Source organism: Monodon monoceros, unplaced genomic scaffold, assembly GCF_005190385.1.
Source record: "Monodon monoceros isolate NGI ecotype Baffin Bay Population unplaced genomic scaffold, NGI_Narwhal_1 Super_Scaffold_1, whole genome shotgun sequence".
Classification (NCBI taxonomy): domain Eukaryota; kingdom Metazoa; phylum Chordata; class Mammalia; order Artiodactyla; family Monodontidae; genus Monodon; species Monodon monoceros.
In genome coordinates this window covers 86,761,575-86,784,885 of record NW_021703765.1, presented here as the reverse complement: position 1 = coordinate 86,784,885, position 23,311 = coordinate 86,761,575, and the positions used below count along the sequence as shown (strand labels likewise).

General features: G+C 51.0%; 1 protein-coding gene across 3 annotated transcripts; it reads left to right on the top strand.

Annotated features, from left to right (window-relative positions):
* ANKLE2 (ankyrin repeat and LEM domain containing 2) lies at positions 1-21,942 on the top strand. Of its 3 annotated transcripts, none has more exons than XM_029224034.1 (13): positions 1-214; positions 7,196-7,666; positions 8,678-8,884; positions 9,918-10,111; positions 10,190-10,378; positions 12,895-13,017; positions 14,658-14,724; positions 15,933-16,105; positions 17,478-17,584; positions 18,433-18,623; positions 18,923-19,565; positions 20,114-20,245; positions 20,530-21,942. In XM_029224034.1, exons 1-13 carry the CDS (start codon positions 28-30, stop codon positions 20,678-20,680), a joined length of 2,835 nt encoding a protein of 944 aa, XP_029079867.1. In that variant the 5' UTR covers positions 1-27; the 3' UTR covers positions 20,681-21,942. The 3 variants fall into 3 exon arrangements, with proteins under 3 accessions (XP_029079867.1, XP_029079877.1, XP_029079887.1); XM_029224044.1 differs by having other exon boundaries at positions 20,114-20,276; XM_029224054.1 differs by lacking the exon at positions 1-214 and having other exon boundaries at positions 7,193-7,310.
* Positions 21,943-23,311: the final 1,369 nt, after the last annotated feature.

Sequence of the window (23,311 nt, the reverse complement as noted above, 5' to 3'; positions counted from 1 at the left end):
GCAACGGCGACAGGACGAACGGCGGCGATGCTGTGGCCGCGGCTGGCGGCGGCCGAGTGGGCGGCGCTGGCCTGGGAGCTGCTGGGCGCCTCGGTGCTGTTGATCGCGGTGCGCTGGCTGGTGCGGCGGCTGGACAGGCGGCCGCGGGGCCTGGGCCGGAGCGGGCCCCCCGACCCGCCGCCCTGCGCGGCCGCGGGCCCAGTCCCTGATCCAGGTAAGGCCGGTCCGCCGGTGGGCCCGCGCCCCTCCCCGGCCTGGATCCTCAGCCCCCTCTTCCCCAGCCCGGGCCCCCCCGGGCTTCCGCACCCCTCCCCTCCCGCCTCCCGGGGCTCTCCTCCCCGGCCTGAGTCGGGGGTTCTGGGAAAAGACCTGGAGTAAAAGTCACGAGTCTTCCGCGCACAGACAGTGGGAGAGAGTAGAGGATGGGAGCCTGGGTGCCGCGTCTGTGCGCAGTTTTGCTTGTTTGACCCCCTGATTTGACTGAGAAGACCGTGTGCGCCCTGCGCGCATCCGGAACGCGCCTTCGTTCAGTTTTCATTCACCCTCTTACCCGCAAGTCTGGTTTCTTCCTGGAGGATAAGCAAGAGCTCCTCAAGTACCCTGATAAGAAGATGAAATTTTATTAGCAGAAAGCATAGTTGATGACCCACCTTGAACTCTCAGGGCTAAAGCCGTCCTTATGGGTGACTTAGTTTTTACAGCTGAGGAAACAGGCTCCAGGAAGGTCCTGCTCGGCAAAGATGACACAGGTCCAAGGCAGAAGCCAGGTGGGGACGTAGGCCTGTTGACGCGAGGTCCAGCTTGCCTTCCAACCTGTTGAGATGCTGATTGTCCTACCTTCTCTCATCCCCTTAAGAAAGTTTCAGGCGGTACTTTTAGGAAACAGCATGCTCAGTTGTCCAGTTACACTGTCGACACCGTGCCAGAGAACCCAGCGCAGGACGCCAGAGTCGAAAGGCTTGCAGACCCTAAAGCTAAAGGACGTGTGAGGCCAGTGGGGTCTGGGGCTACGAGATTAGAGTTTCGAGTGCCTTATTCATTAAATTCTTTTTTAATTTTTAGCTTTCATTTCTAAGTCATTAATACAGAGCAAATAAACACATGTGAAAAGATGTTCGACATCACCAGCCAGCAGTGAAATACAAATCGAACTTACAATGAGATATCACCACACACCTATGAGAATGGCTAAGATAAAAAATACCGATGACATTTGGTAATGCTGGTGGAAATGCTGAGAAACTGGGTCTCATTTGCTGCTGGTAGAAATTTTAAAGGTGCGGCCATTCTGAGGTCAGACTGCCAGTTTCTCAAATAGTTGAACCTGTACTGTACTCCTGCACATTATCCTAGAAGGACGAAAACTTATTTTCACACAAAAACCCATATGCGATTGTTTATAGCTTTATTTGTAATTGCCAAGAACTGGAAACAGCCCGGTTGTGTCTCGAGGGGTGAATGGTAAAACTGGCACCTCCGAGCTGTGGAATGCTGCTCAGCAGTGAGGCAGAACTGTTGATCCGTCAGCAGCTTGGGTGGAGCTCAAGGGCATTACGCTGAGTGAAAAAAGCCGGTCTCAGAAAGTCTGTAGTGTACAATTCCATTTATGTAACATTCTTGAAATGGAAGTATCATAACGACAGAGGACAAGTCAGTGGCTGCCGAGGGTAGGGGACAGTGGCGGAGGTTGGACATGACAGTAAAAGGTCAGCAGGAGGGAGATCTTTGTGGTGATGGAACAGTTCAGGAACCAGTCATGTCCATGTGAAGCTCTACATGTGATAAACGATCATGGGATTACATATGGAGAGCCACAAGAGGAGAGTGACTGCAGAACCTGGTGAGGCCACGGTCTAGTTCGCTATGCTGCGCCAGGGTCAGCTGCCTGGTTTGGATGACGCACTGCAGTGTTTACGGTGTGCCACTGAGGGAAGCCACGTGATGGGTCCACAGGACCTCTCTGTACTGTTTTTCAACTTCTTGTGTTTATTATTATTACAAAATAAACAGTTAAAGAAATCCACTTAGGTTCCCCAACGTTAGTATCTTACATAATCACTACAAGTAGGAAAGCCAGGAAGTATTATCCAGTCTGCAGTCCTACCTCAGTTTCCTATACCTGTACCTTTACATCTCTGTCTTCTATCTATCAGTCAGTGGATGGATGTCTGGCAGACACTTCTAATTCCAGCCCAGGGTCAGCAAACGGTGGCCCACGGGCCAGATCCTGCCCGCACCTGTTTTTGGAACACAGCCATATTCTTCCTTCTGTGGCTCTTGAGTGTTTGGGGGGACTTAGGCTCACAAAGACTCAAAATTTACTCCCCAGCCCTTTACAGAAGTTTGCTGAAGGCTTCTCCCTTCTCAGTGAGGAGACTGGCTCTCATTAGCCACAGTATATACAATTATTTGCTGGTTCCTAGAGCACACATAAGATAGCTTCGGAATTGCTCACCTATACCACTGTGAAAACCCACCTGCCAGCTAGAGTATAGTGTTTGTCTGTCCTTCCTCTGTCTTTACCCTTAGAGGACGTGGTCGCGTGCTGTTATCTTTCAGTTAGTACGTTCCTTCTCCCCCACTCATTATGATACGAACTTGTAACACCCTTGAGCGAATTTGTTTTGGTTTGCATTCCACTTGGGGGTCTCCCCGTCTATTTGTTTATCCACGTATTTTTTGTGTATGTGAATTAAACATGCTTCTAAAGGTCAGAACATGTAAAGGCGTATTCAGAAGTGCTGCTCCCCCTGCCCTCTGTCCTTACTGTCTGGTTCACACCCTCCCCTGAAGCTAAGCAGTCTCATTATTTTCTGCTTTATCCTTTGTTTCTTTTCCACACGTGAGCAGATACTTGTTTATTGTATTAAGAATATTAGTAACAGGGTGTCCCTGGTGGCGCAGCAGTTAAGAATCCACCTGCCAATGCCGGGGACACGGGTTCGAGCCCTGGTCCGGGAAGATCCCACGTGCCGCAGAGGAACTAATAAGCCCGTGCTCCACAACTACTGAGCCTGCAAGCCACAACTACTAAGCCCATGTGCCACAGTTACTGAAGTCCGCGTGTCTAGAGCCCACGCACCACAAGGAAGAGCAGCCCCCACTAGCCGCAATTAGAGAAAGCCCCGCACACAGCAACGAATACCCAACGCAGCCAAAAATTAAAAAAAAAAAAAAAAGAATATTAGAAAGAGTGTACATGTTTGTCTTTATTCAAGTTGACTTTCTAGCACGCTATGTATTCTCCAAGGCTGATAAGTCTGTATTACTTGATAACTTCGTAGCCCTAACTGACATTAATGGATAATTTGTCAGTGTCAAACACATCCATTATTTTATCTAATTCTCATTACAAGCTAAGAAGTAGAGCTGTTGTTATGTCTTTTTTATAGATGAGGAAACTGTGGCTTAGAGTTACATAACTTGCCCAAGCTCACCCAGTTAGTGATATAATGTAATGTAATTGTTCCATTTAGGGCTTGCTTGATTACAAGGACAGAACCCCCTCAGACTAGCCTGTCTTAAAAAGGTAGCTTTTAGGACTTCCCTGGTGATGCAGTGGTTAAGAATCTGCCTGCCAATGTAGGGGACGTGGGTTCGAGCTCTGGTTTGGAAGGATATCCCAGGTGCCACAGAGCAACTAAGCCCATGCACCACAACTACTGAGCCTGCACTCTAGAGCCCGCGAGCCACAACTACTGAAGCCCGCGTGCCTAGAGCCCGTGCTCCGCAACAAGAGAAGCCACCACAATGAGAAGCCCGCGCACCGCAACGAAGAGTGGCCCCTGCTCGCTTCAACTAGAGAAAAGCCCACTTGCAGCAATGAAGACCCAACACAGCCATAAATAAATAAATAAATAAATAAGTAAATAAATTTACTGGGAAAAAAGGTAGCTTTTGAGTAAACACACAGGGAGGGTATGCAGAAGAGAATATTACCAGGATCGGGTGGATTCCTCTCTGTTTATTCCTAGCATCTGCCCTAGTCGCCCCTACCCCTCAGACTTTGCCTTGCATGTGGCTTCAGCCTGTCCTGTGCCTTTCATATCAGTTCCTTACCACTTCTGTTGCCCTTATGCCCAATATTCAGAGACTACCCTTAGGGGTGCTCCCTGAGTGGAATCCTGTGGTCAGTTGGCCTCCCCCTTCATGTTCTTTGGCAGCTCTAGAGGGGGCTGTGCAATACATTCACTGTTTAAAATAAGTAATAGCCATTTTTGAAATCTTGGAGGGGGTAGGGTGGTATCATAAAAAGTTATTAAAAAAGAAATATGCAGAAATTTCCATCATCCAGCTGCAAGTATTAGGTATTAGTATTTTGTGAGTCTTGTTTTTTCTGTCACTGCCCCCTCTGTTTTGCTCTCCTGGAGTAATTTAAAGCCAATCCTGGGATATCCTATAATTTCATCTGTAAACACCTCCTAAAAGCCTCTACTCTAGCTTCACTGATACACAGTATTAACACATCCGGTTCTTTCTTGATCGCCTCTTCAAGTCTGTCTTCTTTCTCACCTGTCTTTCAATCTCTGTTGTTACTCAGATCCCATTCTTGGCTTACCGGCCATGTGTGTTCCTTGTTATCCCTGGGTTATAACCACCACCTATGGGCTCATGACTCCCGGAGCTGTTTTTCTCACTCTGAGCTTATCTTCTGAATCTCAGACTTGAAAATCAGAATGCCCACTTGATGTGCAGTGGGTGTTTCTAATGCTCAACGCCTAAATCCCCGTTTGTTCTTTCATATTCTCTGCCTTGGGCAGAATCTCTTTCTAAGCATCCAGGCTGGAAACCTAGGTATTATCGTAGGCTGACTGCAATCCCTCAGACACCCCACCCCACCCCGCCGCCACCGACCCCAACATCTAATGTGTGGTCGAGACATCCTTTTTCTCTAGTCTGAGCGCTCATCTCCAGCCCCATTAACTGCAGCAGTGGCCTGTACCCTGTCATTTCTTACCTTCTCCCCAATTCTGGCTGACCATGCTTAAACCTCTACCCCATAGATTTAACTGCTCTTTCTGTAAATATATTGATTAAAGCTGCAGCTGCAGTTCACATCCACTTGCTTGGTGGCTGAATAACTTGAACAAGTTTACTTAGCTTCTCTGATTTAGGATCTCCATCTGTAAAGCAGGAGTGAGCAGTGGTGAAAAATCTCCATGTGGAGTTTCGTGAATTTTAAATAATTTCGTGCAGGCAGGGTGCTTAGGACAGAACCAGGCATGTGGGAAGCCCCCCAGACGTTAAACATTAGCTGTTTGTTTTCAGTATTAGCAAAATGACTGTGGAGCTGTCTGTATGCTCTTCTGTTTAAATCTTTGCATAATTTCTCATGACTTATGAAATAAAGTGCAAATGTATCCGTAGGATAACTTTCTGCAGTTGGAGTTTTGACGCATGTTATCCAGTTGCTTTCCTGGGGATTTGTTCCTAATCGCACTGCAGGTGACAGCTGATGGGTGTGCCTGTTTCCCCAGCATGCTGACCTCCCTAGAATGTTGGTGTGATCAGATCACGTCATGACACTGGGCTGTAAGATTCTTATCTGAATGAACCAGACACTGCCTATCTTAATCTTGTTTAGATTGTTATAAATCCGGAAACAAAAACCTAATGAAAATTCTCATAGAAAGTTCATAGACTCCAGAGAATATGGGGAAATAGTGGATTGAAATGAAACTTTGAAGCCAGCTTTTTTTTTTTTTTGGCTGTGCCATGAGGCTTGCAGGATCTTAGTTCCACGACTAGGGATTGAACCCCCTGCAATGGAAGCATGGAGTCCTAACCACTGTACCGCCAGGGAATTCCCTGAAGCGAGCGTTTTTGCCACTTTTTAAAAATTGAAGTATAGTTGATTTACAATATCATATTAGGTTCAGGTTACAGCATAGTGATTCAGTATTTTTAGATTGTACTCCATTAAAAGTTAAAGTTATTACAAGATAATGGCTATAATTTCCTGTGCTGTACAATCTATCCTCATTCCTTGTCTAGTTTATACATAGACATCTCTTAATCCCACACCCCTATCTTGCCCCTCCCCTCTCTTCTCTCCCCACTGGTAACCACTAGGTCCCTAAATCTGTGAGTCTGTTTCTTTTTTGTTGTATTCACTAGTTTGTTTTATTTTTTAGATTCCACACATTCGTGATTACACACAGTATTTGTCTTTCTCTGTCTGACTTACTTCACTTAGCATAATACCCTCCTTGTCCATCCATGTTGCCGCCAATGGCAGGATTTCATTCTTTTTTATAGCTTAGTAGTATTCCGTTGTGTGTACACGCCACATCTTTATCCATTGATCTGTTGATGGACACTTAGGTTGCTTCCATATCTTGGCTATTGTAAATAATGCTGCTATGAACATTGGGGTGCACATAGTTTTTCAAATTAATGTTTTTGTTTTCTTTCTAAGAGTGGAATTGCTGGATCATATGGTAGTTCTGTCTATCTATTTATTTATTTAATTTGGCTGCATCGGTCTTAGTTGCAGCACTTGGGATCTTTGTTGCAGCATGCGGGACCTTTCGTTGCGGTGCATAGGCTTCTCTCTAGTTGTGGCGTGAGGGCTCTAGAGTGCATGGGCTTCGTTGCCTGGCGGCATGTGGGATCTTAGTTCCCTGACCAGGGATTGAACCCACATCCCCTGCATTGGAAGGCGGCTTCTTAACCACTGGACCACCAGGGAAGTCCCTATTTTTAGTTTTTTGAGGAACCTCCATAGTATCCTCCATAGTGGCTGCACCAATTTACATTCCCACCAACAGTGCAAGAGGGTTCCCTTTTCTCCACACCCTCTCCAGCATTTATCATTTGTAGGCTTTTTAATGATGGCCGTTCTGACCAGTGTGAGGTGATATCTCATTGTGGTTTTGACTTGAATTTCTCTAATAATTAGTGATGTTGAGCACCTTTGCATGTGCCTGTTGGCCATCTGTATGTCTTCTTTGGAGAACTGTCTATTCAGGTCTTCACCTCCTTGGTTAAGTTTATTCCTAGGCATTTTATTCTTTTTGATGTGATTTTAAACGGGATTTATTTTTTACTTTTTCTTTCTGGTAGTTCATTATCAGTGTATAAAAAAGTAACAGATTTCTGTGCATTAATCTTGCATCCTGCAACTTTGCTGAATTCGTTTAAGAGAAGATGTACTTTACAGCCATCAGATTGATTTTTGTTGTCTTGGGCCTAGGTGAAATGACAATGGATACCATCTTGGCTCGATTGAAACTCCTGAATCCAGATGACCTTAGAGAAGAAGTTATCAAAGCTGGATTGAAATGTGGACCCATTACATCAACCACAAGGTTTATTTTTGAGAAAAAGTTGGCTCGGGCTTTATTAGAGCACAGTACACTGCCTTCCCACCCTCCAGACCACGCCACTGCAGGTGCCCCGGCCCTGGGCCAGGACACACAAAGGGTTGTGAAGTCTGCGGTAGGGAGCCCGGCTGAGCGGGTCAGCTTTTCTGAAGACAGAGATTTTGGTTATAGTGTGGGCTTGAATCCTCCGGAGGAAGATGCCGTGACGTCTGAGACCTGCTCAGTGCCTTTCAGTGCCTTGGCCGGGGTCGGCAGCCACAAAGCCATGCTGCGGGCCTCTGCAGAGCCGCCTCTATACTATGGGGTGTGCCCAGCGTACGAGGACACCCCGGCGAGAAATGGTAATGTGACCAGCGCCGTGGTTCTTACACAGGTGGTACGTGGACAGCAGGGGGAGAGGGGTTTTGAAAATCACAGACTACAGAGGAGAAGAAAGAAGACTTTAATCACCATAATCTCATCACTCCAAATTAACCATTGTTAGCATTTTTATATAGAATGTTCCTGAATTTTTTGTAAATCTATATGGAAAGTTTTAGAAATTAAGAAAATTGGATTCTATGGGGACATACTTCACTTACAAATATTTATGGGCTGGCTCCATTTTTTGATTAACCATCTCCCTCCCTTTTTTTTAAAATAAATTTATTCATTCATGTATTTATTTTTGGCTGCACTGGGTCTTCGTTGCTGCACGCGGGCTTTCTCTAGTTGCTGTGAGTGGGGGCTACTCTTCATTGCAGTGCGCGGACTTCTCATTGTGGTAGCTTCTCTTGTTGCGGAGCACGGGCTCTAGGCATGTGGACTCAGTAGTTGTGGCTCGCGGGCTCAGTAGTTGTGGCTCACAGGCTCAGTAGTTGTGGCTCGCGGGCTCTAGAGCGCAGGCTCAGTAGTTGTGGCGCATGGGCTTAGCTGCCCCACGGCCTGTGGGATCTTACTTCCCTGACCAGGGATCAAACCCACATCCTCTGCATTGGAAGGCAGATTCTTAACCACTGGACCACCAGGGAAGTCCCTAGTCATAGTTTTTTACTTACTTTTTAAAATTATTTTTATTTAGATCATTGGTCCAAAAATTTTATTTTTTGGTATGGAATAGTATCCTTGGATATAAAAACTACATATACAGGTACAAAATATGTATCATTTATATCCATGTACATACATATGATCAAAGTTATTGTGTTCTTTTTACTGACTAAAGCCTTTTTTCTTGAAGATTAAAACTCTGAAATATTAATAAGAGAAAAACCAGACCACTGGCTAACAGTAGTTAGTTACCAAACCCAGGGCTTCAAGTGTGAACTAAGTGACGGTGGCTGCAGTTCCTCGTCTCTGCTTTTCCCACACAGAAAGGATTCATGTTTATGAAGACAAGAAGGAAGCCTTGCAAGCTGTCAAAATGATCAAAGGATCCCGATTTAAGGCTTTTACAAGCAGAGAAGATGCAGAGAAATTTGCTAGAGGAACTTGTGATTATTTCCCTTCTCCAAGCAAAAGCTCTTCAGCACTTTCTCCTGTGAAAACAGTGCCGCTCTTTAGCAGTGGTGGGTTAACAGGTAAATTGTCCGGCGTTACTGTCAGATTCACTCCTGGGTATTTTGTTCCCTCCTTCCTGGTAACTAGTTCTCTCCACCTTTGAGAGCAGCCTGGTTTGCTGGGAACAGAGAGCTGAGGCCCAGGCCGTGGAGCAGCCGGAGGAGGCTGGGTCGGTAGGCTGGTCTGGGTGGAGGTGGCAGGGGCCAGGTGGGTCGGGCAGCTGCTGAGGGGACCGTGGGAGAAGCCACGAAAGGGCCTCCATCGCCTTCTGTTCTGTCCCCTTTGTCACACTCTTGTCCCTGTGGCCTGTTGGGTTCAGGGCCTTTTTAGGTGCTGAGACCTTTCTACTTCCCCCCGTGAAGCTACACCTCCTTCTAGGACTGTGGCACCTGCTTGGCTGCAGACGATTCTGCGGTGGCTGAACCGTCCAGCCAGAAAGCTGGCCAGCGCCACTCCCAGCTCAGGACCAGGGTCTTGTGAGGGGCCTTTGCTGTCAGCATCGTACAGAACCCCGGCATCCCAGCCTCGTCTGGTCCCCTCCGCTCCATGGGCTCACGGCTGCTCTGCTCCCCAGGCTGGCTGGGGCTCCCGAGGATGCGCCTTTCCTTGCAGACGGTTGGCCTTGGATCGAGAGTCCGTGTGCCACCTCACGGAGGCCAGAGTGATTTGGGGCGCTTAGAGGCCCCTCACACTTGGTGAAGGTTCCTCAAGATAGCCTTCCTACCTCCGCAGGTGTCGTGATTCGGCAGAAGTCCCTCCTGGCTCCCTGCCTTTCTGGGGGTGCTCCTGGCTCTTGGAAGGCCCCTCGCGAGTGTGGGTGGCGTCCTGCCCGCGTGCCCTCGCACTCCTCCCCCGCCTTCTCCGCAGAGCCCTTTCCTCGCTGCCGCGGGCTGGGACACACGTCCGTCTGCTGTGGATCATCTTGTTTCTTACTTTTCACTACAAGGAGATCGTCAGCCTCTGTGGGAAAGATTTTTCTTGCCCTCAGCGAAGCGCATAGTGGATGATGAGAAAATGTGAACTTACATGTTCTTAAATTCTGTCTCTTAACAGATGGGTTGTACTTGTCTGATACAGAAACAGCAAGCAAAGAGCGAGCAAACAGTTATAAAAGTCCTCGTACACAAGATCTCACGGCCAAACTTCGGAAAGCTGTGGAGAAGGGAGAGGAAGACACCTTTTCCGACCTTATCTGGAGTAATCCCCGGTATCTGATTGGTTCGGGGGACAACCCGACCATCGTACAGGTAAGCCTGCTTCCAGCATCATTAGCATCAAGACTGCGGTGATGAAAGTGAAGCCCAAAATCTGTGGTTTTGTTCCAGGAAGGATGTCGGTACAACGTCATGCATGTTGCTGCCAAAGAGAACCAGGCTGCCCTGTGCCAGCTGACCCTGGAGACGCTGGAGAACCCCGAGTTTATGCGGCTCATGTACCCGGACGACGAGCCGCATATGCTGGAGAAACGCATCTGCTACGTGGTGGACCTGTACCTCAACACCCCTGACAGAGTGGTGCGCCTCGTAGCCGGGCTCAGGGTGGAAACAGTGTTTGGGTGTTTATTTACCGCGTCCCTGCACTGCGTCAGCTCAGAGGAGATGTGCGTTTGTTGAGGTCAGAGAGCTCAGAAAGATACGGTTGGACCCAGACCCGCTCACACGTGAGAAGTGCACCCCGCTGGCTGGCGCGCCGGGGTCCCAGCTGGGGTGGAGCCGTCCCCAGGACATGTCCCTCCTGGCCTTTGTTCAGAGAGTCCCAAGCTGATAGGAGGGTGGGCGAGTGCCACAAAGTTAAAGGGAGAAGGACGTAGAAAGGTTTTGGTGCCTTGTAGTTTAGTGTCCTAGATATGTCTTTCTTTAAATTTTTATTTCATTTATTTATTTATTTTGGCCGCGTCAGGTCTTAGTTGTGGCATGCGGGATCTTTTGTTGCGGTGCCCGAGCTTCTCTCTAGTTGTGGCATTGGGTTTTTCTCTCTCTAAGACGTGTGGGCTCAGTCACTGCAGCACGCGGGATTCGTTGCCCCGTGGCACGTGGCGTCTTAGCTCCCCGACCAGGGATCGAACCCACGTGCCCTGCATTGGAAGGCGAATTCTTTACCCCTGGACAGCCAGGGAAGTTCCAGTGGGGAGATGGTGCACAAAGCTTAAGTAAGGATTCTTGAAACAGAAGAGTTTTTACATATTTATATGAGGGAAAACCCAGAGATGGCTGAGAACCAAGGATTGTTTCTGAGAGAAACCTAGGGGTGTGAGAAGTCGTGGTGGGCAGGAGAGGGAATTAAAAAAAGCCTATTGTACTATTTCGTAACATACTGAATATGATACATTGAACCCTAGAACTGCAAGCAAGAATAACTTTTCAATTAGCAAGAAAGAAAAGGGGGAATGGAGATAAATTTGGCCATGCTAGCAAAATTAAAGGGCATAAAAGAGAAAACGGTAGTTACATGAAAGCAATAGTAAGTGTGAAATAGGGCAGAAGGAACAAAATCCAAGTGTACGAGACTAAGTGTGAACACAGTAAGGCTGTACGACACTTCAGTCGGGAAGTGTAGCTCCTACACGCGATGAAGGACATGTGCCCTGCGGGAAATACAGTCTTCTCTTAATGCCTGCAGCGCTTGTTGAAAATACGCATCTGTGGATCCACAGAGACCACTGAATAAATTCTTGAAACTGGATGTTACAGGTCACATCCCCTGACCATAGGCGCTAAGAGTAGGAATCGCTTCAAGCGCCTGGACTGTGTAGCAAGGCCGGGGGCTCCCCAGAGGGTGTGGTGTGGAGGAAAAGCGGGGTCACCAGGCGTGGCGGGAGGGCCCACAGCCCGCCGGCCGCGCGGGAATGGGCCAGAGGCTGGGGTCACGTTGGCGGGGCTCGGAGCAGGTTAGAGAAGGACGTTGTGTGGGTGAGGGAGAGGGGTAGCCAGGAGGAAAGGGGTGTGGGGGGCATGTTGCGGTCTGATGCCCTGAACGCCGAGTGGACGCGGCCGCCCCGATGTGCAGCGGCCCGGGCCCTGTGGGGCTGGCCGGGAGCTGCGCCGATGCTGGAGCCTGGGCCGCAGGGCTGGAGGCGACTCAGGTAGACCGTGGACCAGGAAGCGCCTGACTGGAGCATAGCTCTGCTCGTTCTTCCTGTGCCGTCTGCAGCTGTGGAAGGCCGGCCGGGGGTGCTGGCAGGGCCTGGGTGGCCCGCGGAGCCCCGGCGGCTGACTGTGTGGGAGAGGGAGTGGTGGTGCCGACAGGATGTTGAGGTAGCGAGATGCCCCTAGAAGGTGTGGAGCAGGGATCGGAGCCAGCCTGAGGGTATTTGCTTGCACAAGGCCCCCGGGGTCGCCTAGTGGAGTGGGGGCTGGAGCTGGGGGAGAAGCTCTGGGCGAATGCAGCGTGGCGTCCGGAGGGAGGGACCTGAGGGCTGGAACGTGCAGTGGCCACAGGTGGACTTGAGCGGGTTCTGTTTGGGATGTGCTGCCTCTGAGCCTGAGGCTGTCCAGGTGAAGGTGCCGGAGGTGGTGGCTCCACAGCTCGGGGGCCTGCTGGTCTGCGGGCAGCCTGGGGAAGGATGCCACCAGGGGCAGGTCAGCACTGGAAAACCTCGTGAAGTCAGGAGGGGAGAGTTTCGTTTGCTGCAACATTAGCGACTAGAGAAAGTTCTGAGCACAGACCAGATCGTGGTCTTTGCTTCATTCTGGAGGTTGTCTTCATCTGTTTATTTTGCTTTTTGAACATTGATTTTAAGACACTGTACAGGGCCCTGAGTCGTTAAAGCTGCCGTTTGCTGAGCAGGTGTTACACCCTAGCTCTGTTGCAAGCTTCCCACAGGCACTAGACACGCAGGGACTGGGACATTGTGCCGGGCTCACGCCCTGGCGTAAAGTTATAAAAGCACTGTCTTTTTACAGTCTTTTATTTTTGAGTGTTTTTGTTTGATTGTTTGTTTTACTAAATACCTATTTTTACCTTAAAGCAACCTTAGGAAGCAAAAGAGTGTGTATAAGAAGTAAGTGTTCTTCCTTTTCATCTCTCTCAGGGCTACGACACACCATTGCATTTTGCTTGTAAGTTTGGAAACGCTGATGTGGTCAATGTGCTCTCTTCACACCCTTTGATTGTAAAAAACCCAAGAAATAAATATGATAAAACACCTGAAGATGTAAGTACCTATTAAAATGCTATTACTACATAGTGTTAGAAATGAAAATGCATAAAATTACAGTCTGCGATCACAGCTATTGTGACCGCTCAGGTAACTCTGTGTGACTGTGTTTGCCTTGTGGCACATCTTAGAACCCTAATTGTTGAGTAAGATGTACTCTGTGAAGAAGATGCCTCTGTAAAGCCAGGAGGGAGTGAACTGCCTGTTTGCTGCTTTTATTTTCCTGAAACTGGTGGTCAGGTTGTTCTCAGCAGCTCACCGTCTTTTGTCACGTTCCCTCTGTGAGTACTTCAGCTGACCAGGGTCAGAGAGAGCAGAGGAGGTGGCACTCATGCTGCTGCTGGTGAGAGCCGTGGTGGTGAGGATGGCGCTGGTGAGGCTGATGGTGACTGGTTGATGCATGGTGGAGATGGTGATGGTGGTGGGGTAACGTGCTGGTGAGGATGCTGCTGCTGAAAGTAGCTGACATGTGTTGAGCTCAGTGTGCACCAGGTGCTGTCCTGAGCCCCTCCCCGGTACTCTCACCTGGCCCACACAAGCTTAGGAAACAGGCCTTGTCATGATCTGTCAGCAGTTGGGCACATGTGCCTTAGAGAGGGCAGAGGTGCCTCCTTGCAGTGAGGTGGAGAGGAGAGTGGGCCTGAAAAGAACTGGAAGATGGTTAATTTGTACCAGGCATTGGAATTGTGAGCTGGCCTGGACCTGCCAGCCCTTTGGAAGTAGAATCTGTAAGGTCCGATTCTGGCAGTGCCACTTCCTCTGTAGTTGCTAGGATTATGTAAGTCGTGCCCACTTCTGTAGAAAGTTTAGAATACAGGTAAAAAGGATAAAATTTACCGGACAATTCCGCAACTCAGAAATTACCATTATTTTGCATAAATCTGACTCAACTTTTTGTGTGCATGTGTATGTATATTTTCTCAATATAAAGTGCTATTTGGTAACACGTTTTTAGAGCGTTGGACATCTCTCACAATCAGTTACAGAATTTAAAAGAAAATACTTGCACTACTTGAAGGGTCCACTGTGCGGTTGTAGTTTGTTTCTGTCACAGGCTGGCAGGAGGTGGTAATTTTGTGGTTCCTTCCTTCTTATTTTAAGGTTATTGGTTCTTTTTTTTTTTTTTTATTGTTTGTCGCTAAAATGTTCACAGTTCTCTAATGGCTGAGAACATCAATTCCTGTAGTTGCAAGAATAAAACTTGTGTTCGTGTTAGATGGGAGTTGTATATCAACCCAGCCAAACCATAGCAGACAGGCTCCTGGCCAGGGAGGCGCCCAGACCGAAGGTGCGGGCGTGTCTGCATCTCTGCTCTGACTTGATGGTGCACCTTAAGATTTCCTTTCCTTGCAGAAAATTAGGAAATGGAGAGCAGCATGAAGAAAGAAGACAAAATTCGCCTGTAATCTCAGAGTTGGTTCTTCTTTGTCCTGGCCCCTCGGAGCCGTTACAGAGCGAGAAGGAGGGCTGCGCTGTTCCACACACGTTTCTAACGTGGGCTTTAGGAGATGCTCAGCATTAGGACACTCCCCTTGTCTCACTGACTTTACAACTTGCCTTTATGAAATCATTTTAATGATAAGAAGATGTGATCAATCAGATTTAGAGCGTTCACGTACTCTGTTTTTTTAAAACAGGTTATTTGTGAAAGAAGCAAAAATAAATCTGTGGAACTGAAGGAGCGGATTAGAGACTATTTAAAGGGTAAGTGGGGAGTGGGCGCCCGAGGTGCGGCCCACGGTGGGGGAAGTCCTGGGCGGCGTCTAGGCCGGGCCTTGTGTGCAGGAGTGAAGCGGGGGCTGCTGGGAGCCTCCGAGTTACCCTGTGCTGCACCTCCCGCTCCTGGGAGACCGACTCGTCTGTCATTTGTCTGTTGCTCACGGCCTTGCCCCTCGACCTCCGCGGCCCTCTTCCTCGGGCACAGCCTGCAGGGCGGCGGGGAGGCGGGAGGGGCCTGCCTGGAGCCCCTCAGCCAGCCGGTCCCCCGCCCCTGCGGCCTCGCCGCCCCGGATCGCCACACTCCAGGCCGAGGGCCTTTCAGACCGTGGCCTGCGGGGCAGCGCTTCGCACTCGGCTTTCGGGGCCTGGCGCCTCTGGACCCAAGCTCCCGGCTCGCAGGCCGCAGGGGCGCAAAGGCAGCCAGGGGCGGGAGGCATTTCCCAGCCCTTCCTCTGCCTTGTTTCCGGGCAGTTTGAGGAGTTGGCCCCGCGCGCTGGATGGCCTGGCCTCGGATGCTTGAGGCTCTTCGGCCTCCCCCGTCTGCCCGTCCTTACTTCTCTCTCGGCTGCCATTCCTACCCGACTCCCCGTTGGTCTCCGTTTAGTGCAGGGGTCGGCCAGGCCTGTGGTGGCGCCCGGCGGCCACCACTGTCGCTCGCCCGATGTCTCTGGGCCTTTCCTGCCCCCCGCCCCATCCCTGTGGCTTCGCTGCCTTTCTTCTTTCCAGGTTGTGATTCTAGGTCTGTTTGGAGACGGGTGTTCAATGATACAAAACTGTAACGTACGAAACAGAAGAGGGAGCTGGAGAGGGAGGGGGTCAAACGTGTCTTCTTTGTAATGTTCCTCTGCTTGGCTTCCGCTGCTCTGGTTCACAGGTCCTGCCTCGTAAGAACCTGGGGGTGAGCAGGTGTTTGCCGCCCCACCTCCTCTTCTCCTTCTTTTTACTTCCCAGCAGAGGAAGAACGCAGGGCTTGTTATGTGCAAGAGTCCGGCGTGGACTGGCCTCTTGCCCGGGTCCTTTGGCTCCGGAGCTGTGGCGGCCTTTTTATTCACTGTTAGCATCGCTGACTCGCGTACAGAGCCCGTGGGGTAGCAACCGCGCTGTTTCCCAGGCTGGTTCCTAGGTGCCTGACATCCACTGGGTGTGGGGCTGTCCACGCAGATGGTCCAGCCCTGGTGTGTTTCCTCTCCCAGGTCACTACTACGTGCCCCTCCTGAGGGCAGAGGACACGTCTTCTCCCGTGATCGGGGAGCTGTGGTCTTCAGACCACCCGGGCGAGGTCTCTCACATCGGCCACGGTGGAGGTGGCCCCAGAGACCCTGTTCTGACCCTGCGAGCCTTTGCAGGGCCCCTGAGTCCGTCCAAGGTGAGCATCTGTGGAAGCTTCTGGAATAGCTCCTGGCCATCCCACCAGCATGCTGGGTTGTTCCAGCCTTTTGCTTTGTGCTTGGTCCTGGAGACCAGGACCCCAGAGAGTTGTCAGTGAGGCTTCAGAACTTCCCTGGAGAAACGAGTGTCTTGACCCTGTTCTTTCTGTATTTATTTTTTAACATTTAGTTACTTATTTTTAAATTTATTTTATTATTTTTATTTTTGGCTGTGTTGGGTCTTTGTTGCTGCACATGGGCTTTCTCTAGTTGTGGGTAGCGGTGGCTTCTCTTGCTGTGGAGCACAGGCTCTAGGCACTCAGGCTTCAGTAGTTGCGGCATGTGGGCTCAGTAGTTGTGGCTCGTGGGCTCTAGAGTGCAGGTTCAGTAGTTGTGATGCACGGGCTTAGTTGCTCCACAGCACGTGGGATCTTCCCGCACCAGGGCTCAAACCCATGTCCCCTGCATTGGCAGGCGGATTCCTAACCACTGCGCCACCAGGGAAGCCTGCGCCTGTTTTCATTAGCCAGGGCAGATATGTGACGAGCCGTGCTTCCGAGAAGCGAGGTTTACCTGGGCTAGCGCCCCTCACACCAGCGTCACCTGACTCCCCTCCCCCAAGTGCCCATGGCCCTTCGCACACCATATTGCCCAGGTGGCTAGGCTGTCCATTCCAGGGTCCTTGGATTTGTACTGTCACTAGGAAACTTCCATTTGCAGACTCCGGTGTTCACCTTCCAGACTGAGGTACTTCATACACTGACCTGTATATAGTCTTTCCTCTTAAAAGAAAGTTGTGGGCTTCCCTGGTGGTGCAGTGGTTGAGAGTCCACCTGCCGATGCAGGGGATGCGGGTTCGTGCCCTGGTCCAGGAAGATCCCACATTGCTGCGGAGCGGCTGGGCCCGTGAGCCATGGCCGCTGAGCCTGCGCATCCGGAGCCTGTGCTCCGCGACGGGAGAGGCTGCAACAGTGAGAGGCCCACGTACTGCAAAAAAAAAAAAAAAAAAAAAAAAGAAAAGACAGTTGTAACTATCGATAGTTAGTTCCCTGAAACTATAAAAACGTTAGGATTAGATTCAGCTGCATGAAATACCGAAAGCACAAATATTTACTTTCCTGTCATGTGATGGGAAGGTGACTCAAGGCCCTTGGGGGTGACAGCTCTGCAGTGTCTCCCTCGGGGCCTCCTGGGTCAGCTCTGATCCTCAGCCCAGCCCAGGCCTTGCCAGGGTCCCTTCTGGCCTCACCGGGACGCAGCCACGGCCCCTTAGCTCCAGGGCAGGTGGGCATGTTGCCCGCGCTGGGTTGGTGGGGGAGGGCTGCCTGGTGACATGGATGCCTAGCGCAGCTCAACACACTTCTGTTATAGGCAGAAGATTTTCGCCGACTCTGGAAAACCCCACCTCGAGAGAAAGCGGGCTTCTTCCACAGCGTCAGGAAGTCTGATCCGGAGAGAGGCATCGAGAGAGTGGGAAGGTACTTAAAGGGCACAAAGTGACAGAGGGCCGAGTGCTGGTGTCACCTCGCATGCTGTGCCCTCGTGTGCTGACTGGCGCTTTCAAAACAGCAGTTCCCAGAAAGCGTTGACTGGAGACTTTTAAGGCCTTTTCACTAAGGTCTAATTCCTTGCGAACGTGCCCCCTGCAGCTTGTGCAGCAAAAGTCTCCGTTAAAACAGTCCCTCCCGGGGGTGGGGTGGCCGAGGGGCATGACAGTGTGTGGGAGAAGGTGCCGCACAGCCATGGAGAAGATGAAACACAAGAGGGGGGCGTGGCCAGAAGCTGCTAGTGAAAGAAGCCCCTGAAAAGTGTGTTTTCCACAGTTCAGAAGCTAATTTACAGTGTGAGCAAATAAAGCTTAATTGAATCATTTTAGAACTTTTTCTCAAAATATGTGCCCAGCTTTAGGTTTATGGCTTGAAAGTGAAAAGGACCTCTAAATGTTCACGTCTGGCCCAAACCCAAATCACCTCCGACTTTGTACGGTTTCATGAGAACCGAAATGTCCTCTGTTAGTGGAGTTTTACCGTTTGCCCTTTTTTTGATGGCTCGTGAGTGTCGGTGTGAGCGGTACACTTCGGCTGGCGTCTCCTTTCTCCCCGTGACCCTGGCTTGCTCTGTAACAGGGTCTTACCCAGTGAGGGAGCGCTGCTTCAGGAAGTGGAGTGCACTAATTCAGCCCCAAATTTAGGATAAGATGGAATTGTAGCCACGGTTGCAGGTGCCGTTTTGGCACTTCCAGTGTTAAATGGCCCTTTTCTGTTTAGTTAGTTCTGTGAGTTTTTCTTCTGGTCTCACAACTGGTTAATTTGCTTTATTCTTACAGGCAGCTGGCTCATGAGCTGGGGTATCCCTGGGTCGAATACTGGGACTTTCTGGGCTGTTTTGTTGATCTGTCTTCCCAGGCGGGCCTGCAAAAACTAGAAGAATATCTCACCCAGCAGGAAGTGGGCAAAAAGCCCCAGCAAGACATGGGAGAAAATGCAGCCTGTCTGCAGGAGGACGCCTCAGCCCTCGGTAAGAACATGCAGTGTGTCCGTGGCTGGCGGGACTGGCAGCCCGTCCTGTGGCCGCATCCGTCCAACCAGCCGGCTTCCTTCTCCTTTTCCTGCCTGTGAGGGGGAACAGCTGGGCCTGGAGCCTGGCATTCTGTCTGCGGGCTCCTGCTTGCCTTTCCCAAGGCATGTTGCAAGTGGTTTTCTGTCGTGGAATCTGAGGAGGGAGGAGGCTTGGAATGCAGGAGTGACTCATCGCAGGGTTTGCGCTGTGCAGGGTGACACCCCACAGCCCCCATCCATACCGTCTCTCCCTCACAGGCCGTCACGGGAAGTGCAGCAATTCCATCTCCGTGAGGGCGTTTCTAGATGAAGATGACGACATGAGCTTGGAAGAGATCAAAAACCGGCAAAACACAGCCCGAAACAACGCCCAGCCCATGGTGGCTGCTTTTGGAGACTCGGGGTGTGACATCCTTCCCTTGGAGCAGAAGACAGACCTCATAGAAGCCTCAGCCCCGACCAGTCCCCGCAGCAGCAAAAATGGGTTTTGCAGCCCCCCGAGTGACAGCAAGACCCTGGGTGGGAAGAGGCCAAAGGCCCCAAGTGGGGAGGATGCCTTCCTGTCACCTGTCTCCGGCTTGACTATGGAGTTTGATAAACTGAATTTGCAGAATCTACAAAGTAGCTTTTCTAACAAGACACCCCATCCAACTGTGAAAACTAGAGATAAGAGGATCCTGACATCAAGCGTGAACACAGCAGAAAGTGACATGTTAGGACCTCTTGCTGCTGACAAACTCGGGAATGACCAAGGAAGGACAGAGCACGGAATGTCAGCTGGAATGGCTGACATGTGCCTGGACCCCGAGAGTCCCACACAAGAGGCCCGTCACGGTGGCAGTTCTGAGCCCTCGGGGGTCCCTGCCTCGAAGGAGTCCGTCCAGAGCCTCTTCCTTTTTGGGTATGAGTCGGGAAGCACACACACATGTCGAGGGGCAGTGGGCACGGGCGCCACTGTGTGATTCCCGGACGGTTCCCTCCACCCTGGCCTGCCTGACGGGCACTTGTGGTTCCGTCTCCCTCGCGAGTCTATATGGCTCCTCGGGTGTCCTCCAGGCCGGTGGGAGACAGCGGTCTCCTTGCTCACTCGTCCTTGCAGCCGCTGTGCTTCCCACAATCACTGAGCTGTCCTGTGGGTTTAGTTTGTTTTTGGAAGAGAGGTCGTCTTGGGGTCAGTCTCAGTTGCCCGGCCGATGGCCCGTCCCACCTTCTGCTCCATCATCCTGGAGGGGGTACGCAGAGCGCATCTTCCCAGCAGGGCCGGGGCCGGGGTCTCCTCCCGCGGGCAGTGCATCCCCCCGCTGCCTGGATGTCGGCCGGACCGCGGGAGCCTGCGGTGGGGGTGCTGGGCCCTCACACACGCCTCTGTTGCTCTGCTGGTTCTGAAGGGGGCGGTGGCGCCGGGTGCGTGTGTGGTCACGGCTGTTCTGCTTCTCTCGCACCTTCTAGAGAAGAGCCGTCAAAACTGGATCGCGATGTTCTGGCAGCCCTGGAGTGTGCGGACGTGGACCCTCACCAGTACCCGGCCCTGCACAGGTGGAGGAGTGCCGTGCTGCGCTACTCGCCCGCGGACAGACAGAGGTACCCGCGGCCCGGCGGACGGTGTCGCCAGGTTCACGGGGGAGCTCCCCGCCCTGTGGCCGGGGGTGGCGGAGCAGAAGGGGTGCTGCTGGGAGCTGAGGGGGGTGGGGCGGGCAGCCAGGGTTCCGCTCCGGTCCCGCGCCCCTCGTGCGGGACGCAGTAGTGTGAGCTCGCAGTCACGTGGGAGGCACCTCCTCCCGGAGCCCCAGCGGTCCCCCGGGTCTGTGGCCTCCGCTCTCCCCACCCCGCCGTCCCTGCTGACCGCCCGTTCTCGGTTTCCTCAGCTGGCCCAGCCCCTCGCTGAAAGGGAAGGTGAAGTCTCAGCTGCTGGACATCGGTGGCCCTCCTAGCGGCGGCAGCCCCGGGCGCTACAGCCCCGCTCGCAGGGGCCACCTCCACCGGATGGCGCGCCTGGCCCAGCTCGCCGCCTTGTAGGGCCCGTGCGCGCTGCTGGGGCTGTCAGCTTGTTCTTTGGGTTTAAAAAAAAAAAGGAAAAAAGGAACAAGGAAAGGTAATGTGTTTATTGCTAAAGTTTCACCCAAAGAAAGAATATCAGTCCTCATTTAGAGGGTAAAAGAATTTTAGAAGATGCAGGTGTCCTGTATAAAATGTCGCTTTCTGATATTTGGAGAGAAGTGGGTGAAAGCAAACTCAGACGCAGATTTCCCGGAAACCGTCAGTGTGGTGGCGACAGGCTCCAGTTAGCTGCCCCAGGGGCACAGGAGGGCGCCAGAGAGGCCGGGGCGCCCGCGGGCCCCCGTCCCCCGAGAGTAGCTGCACTCACTTCAGCTCTGTTCCTAAAACACAGGTGACTTTTGTGCCTCTTCCTTTCCTGGGGAGGGTCTTTGACTTCCTGGCTCGTGACAGAAAAGCCTCTCTGCTTTGCTGGTCAGCCCCGCTGGTTAGACAGTGGCGAGGTGGGCATCCAGGAGTGAACGAGCCTTCAACGTGTTGGAGACTTGCAGCGACACTTATAAGTTGAGTCATTTAAGTGAGCGACCAGAGAATGAAACTAGCTTTTCTCTTGGAAAAAATCTAGCCGTTGGGAGCCATGCAAATAGTCACACACAGCTCCCTCACCAGCAGTCACTGGAAGGTGATTTCCTTTTCACCAGCACTTGACCTTCACAGTGCACCTTATTTAGCTGCCAGTGCAGTGGTAATAAAATAATCTGAAAGGCGTTGCCTAGTTTCGAAATGTACCCCATATTTTAGAACACATTTCAGTTGGATTTGCTTTATGAAAGAGCATTGCGTTTTGGTACAGAAAAGAAAGGTTTACTTTGGAGGACGTATCTGATCCCAGCTCCGTTCCTTTAGTGCAGTTTGTCGTCCCTCCCCCTTGGCTGTACCTGCTGGAGGGTCTGTGCGCACAGAGCTTTCTGTGCCAGGACGCTGCAGCCGAGCTGAGGGCTGTTTCTCTGGGTGTCACCGACGACTGCTCACAGCGGTGTTCTGGGGACACTGCCAGTGTTTTATCCAAAGTGAAAACTTCTAATGCTTCTGCGGAGTTCAGTGCCTTTTGTAAATCACTTTTGGTTTTCCCGAACTTACTTTTTGAGAATATACAGTGATAGGAAGTAGACGTGAGATTTTTTAGTTGTAAATATTCTGAATTTAAATTTATGTTAAAAAAAAAAAACCAGAAACTTATTTCTTTCACACGATAACGAGAGGCAGGTCAGGAATATTGGAACCAAGATTTGGATTTTAAAATTCAAAAGGTTGTTACACAGGGTGTTTTCACTTGTGTAGCAGACGACTTAAGTGTAAGACAGAAAAATACATTCTGTTCTAAAAACCAAATGGCATTTTTAAGACATCTCTATTCTCAAAGAAATCAGAACACAGATGTAGTCATGGTGATGATCTGTTTTGTCTAAAATTTGACCGTGCCGTCCTATATATTTTTGTAAATATTCAGATGGAAGCTAAAGTGATTTGCCCGTATTTTGCAGACTTCTGCTCCTGTTTTCTGAAGTTTAGGCCGCCTTTGACTGTTTCTCCATTTGTTTGTATAAGTTGGCCCCGGTTCCACTGAATGCATAGTCATGTGTCCTGGGGTGATGTTGTCTTTTTAAAACTACTTAATGAAATAAATTATTTTTAAAACCATGTGGTCATCATTCTGAGCTTTCAGGAAGACCTCTCTCGCCTGGGCCCAGGCAAAGTGTCCTTTTTAGCAAACTTTGAAGCAGTGTTTTGGTTAAACAGAACATGGATCTGAGAGTGGTTTATCTGCTGTTTGGGGCCCTTTCCTTCCTAACAACACGGTTGTGAAAAACTTTGGCATCAGTTCAACTATCGAATATTTTATAACTGCCCTGGGAAATGGGGAGCCTTTTTCTGTGACATTGACAGTGTGCTGTTTCTTCAGTTGGGAAGAGGTGACAGGAACCCTCTGAGCGGGGGGCAGCGGCTAAGGTGCCACGGGCTGCATGCAGGCAGCTCCGGAAGGTTCCCCGCTCCTGGATCCAGACGGACCCTCTGGGATAGTGTTTGGATGTTTCCAGAGGCATTTGCAGCTCAGAGGGAACAGCCTTGGGTGACTGCCTCGTCAGGCGTCCCCAGCCGGGTTTGCCCCCCCAGGGTGCTGGAACCATGCAGGTCTGTGTGCGCGCAAGGCCCGCAGGGAGGGGTTTCTTCTTACACGTGCCCTCGGCCTCCTTCCTCAGCCGTCTCGAAAGAAAATATTTTGGAACAAACAGCAACGCGGTCAGTAGGAAACCACTACCGTTCCCACTGCTGTCAGCTCAGGATCCCTCCTGTCACACGGGCTCTTGGGGTGGTTTTCCAACTTGGTCACGCTTAGGATGACGTTCCCGACGTTTCAGAAGTTCTCGGTCATCTGTCCTACCTCGGGGCGGTTTCCAGTGCGACCTCCCTGGGCCCCTGTAACTAACTGACCCCGTCCAAACAAACACCACTGTCCTGCTCCTGGGCTCCTTTCCCATTTCTAAAATGCTGCCTTGCTTCTCAAAGGTCAAGTGTAAAGGGTGGCCGCGCAAGCCCGAGGGTCCAGGGGCCCAGGGCTCGGCCGCGGGGCCTCACAGCGCCCGAGGCCAG

Bases quoted from the DNA above. Each gene is read 5' to 3' on its own strand.
- ANKLE2 (XM_029224034.1), top strand. From the start codon at position 28: ATGCTGTGGCCGCGGCTGGCGGCGGCCGAGTGGGCGGCGCTGGCCTGG. The intron at 8,885-9,917 runs GTAAATTGTCCG...GTCTCTTAACAG, and splicing joins TAGCAGTGGTGGGTTAACAG to ATGGGTTGTACTTGTCTGAT. The intron at 16,106-17,477 runs GTGAGCATCTGT...CTTCTGTTATAG, and splicing joins GGCCCCTGAGTCCGTCCAAG to GCAGAAGATTTTCGCCGACT.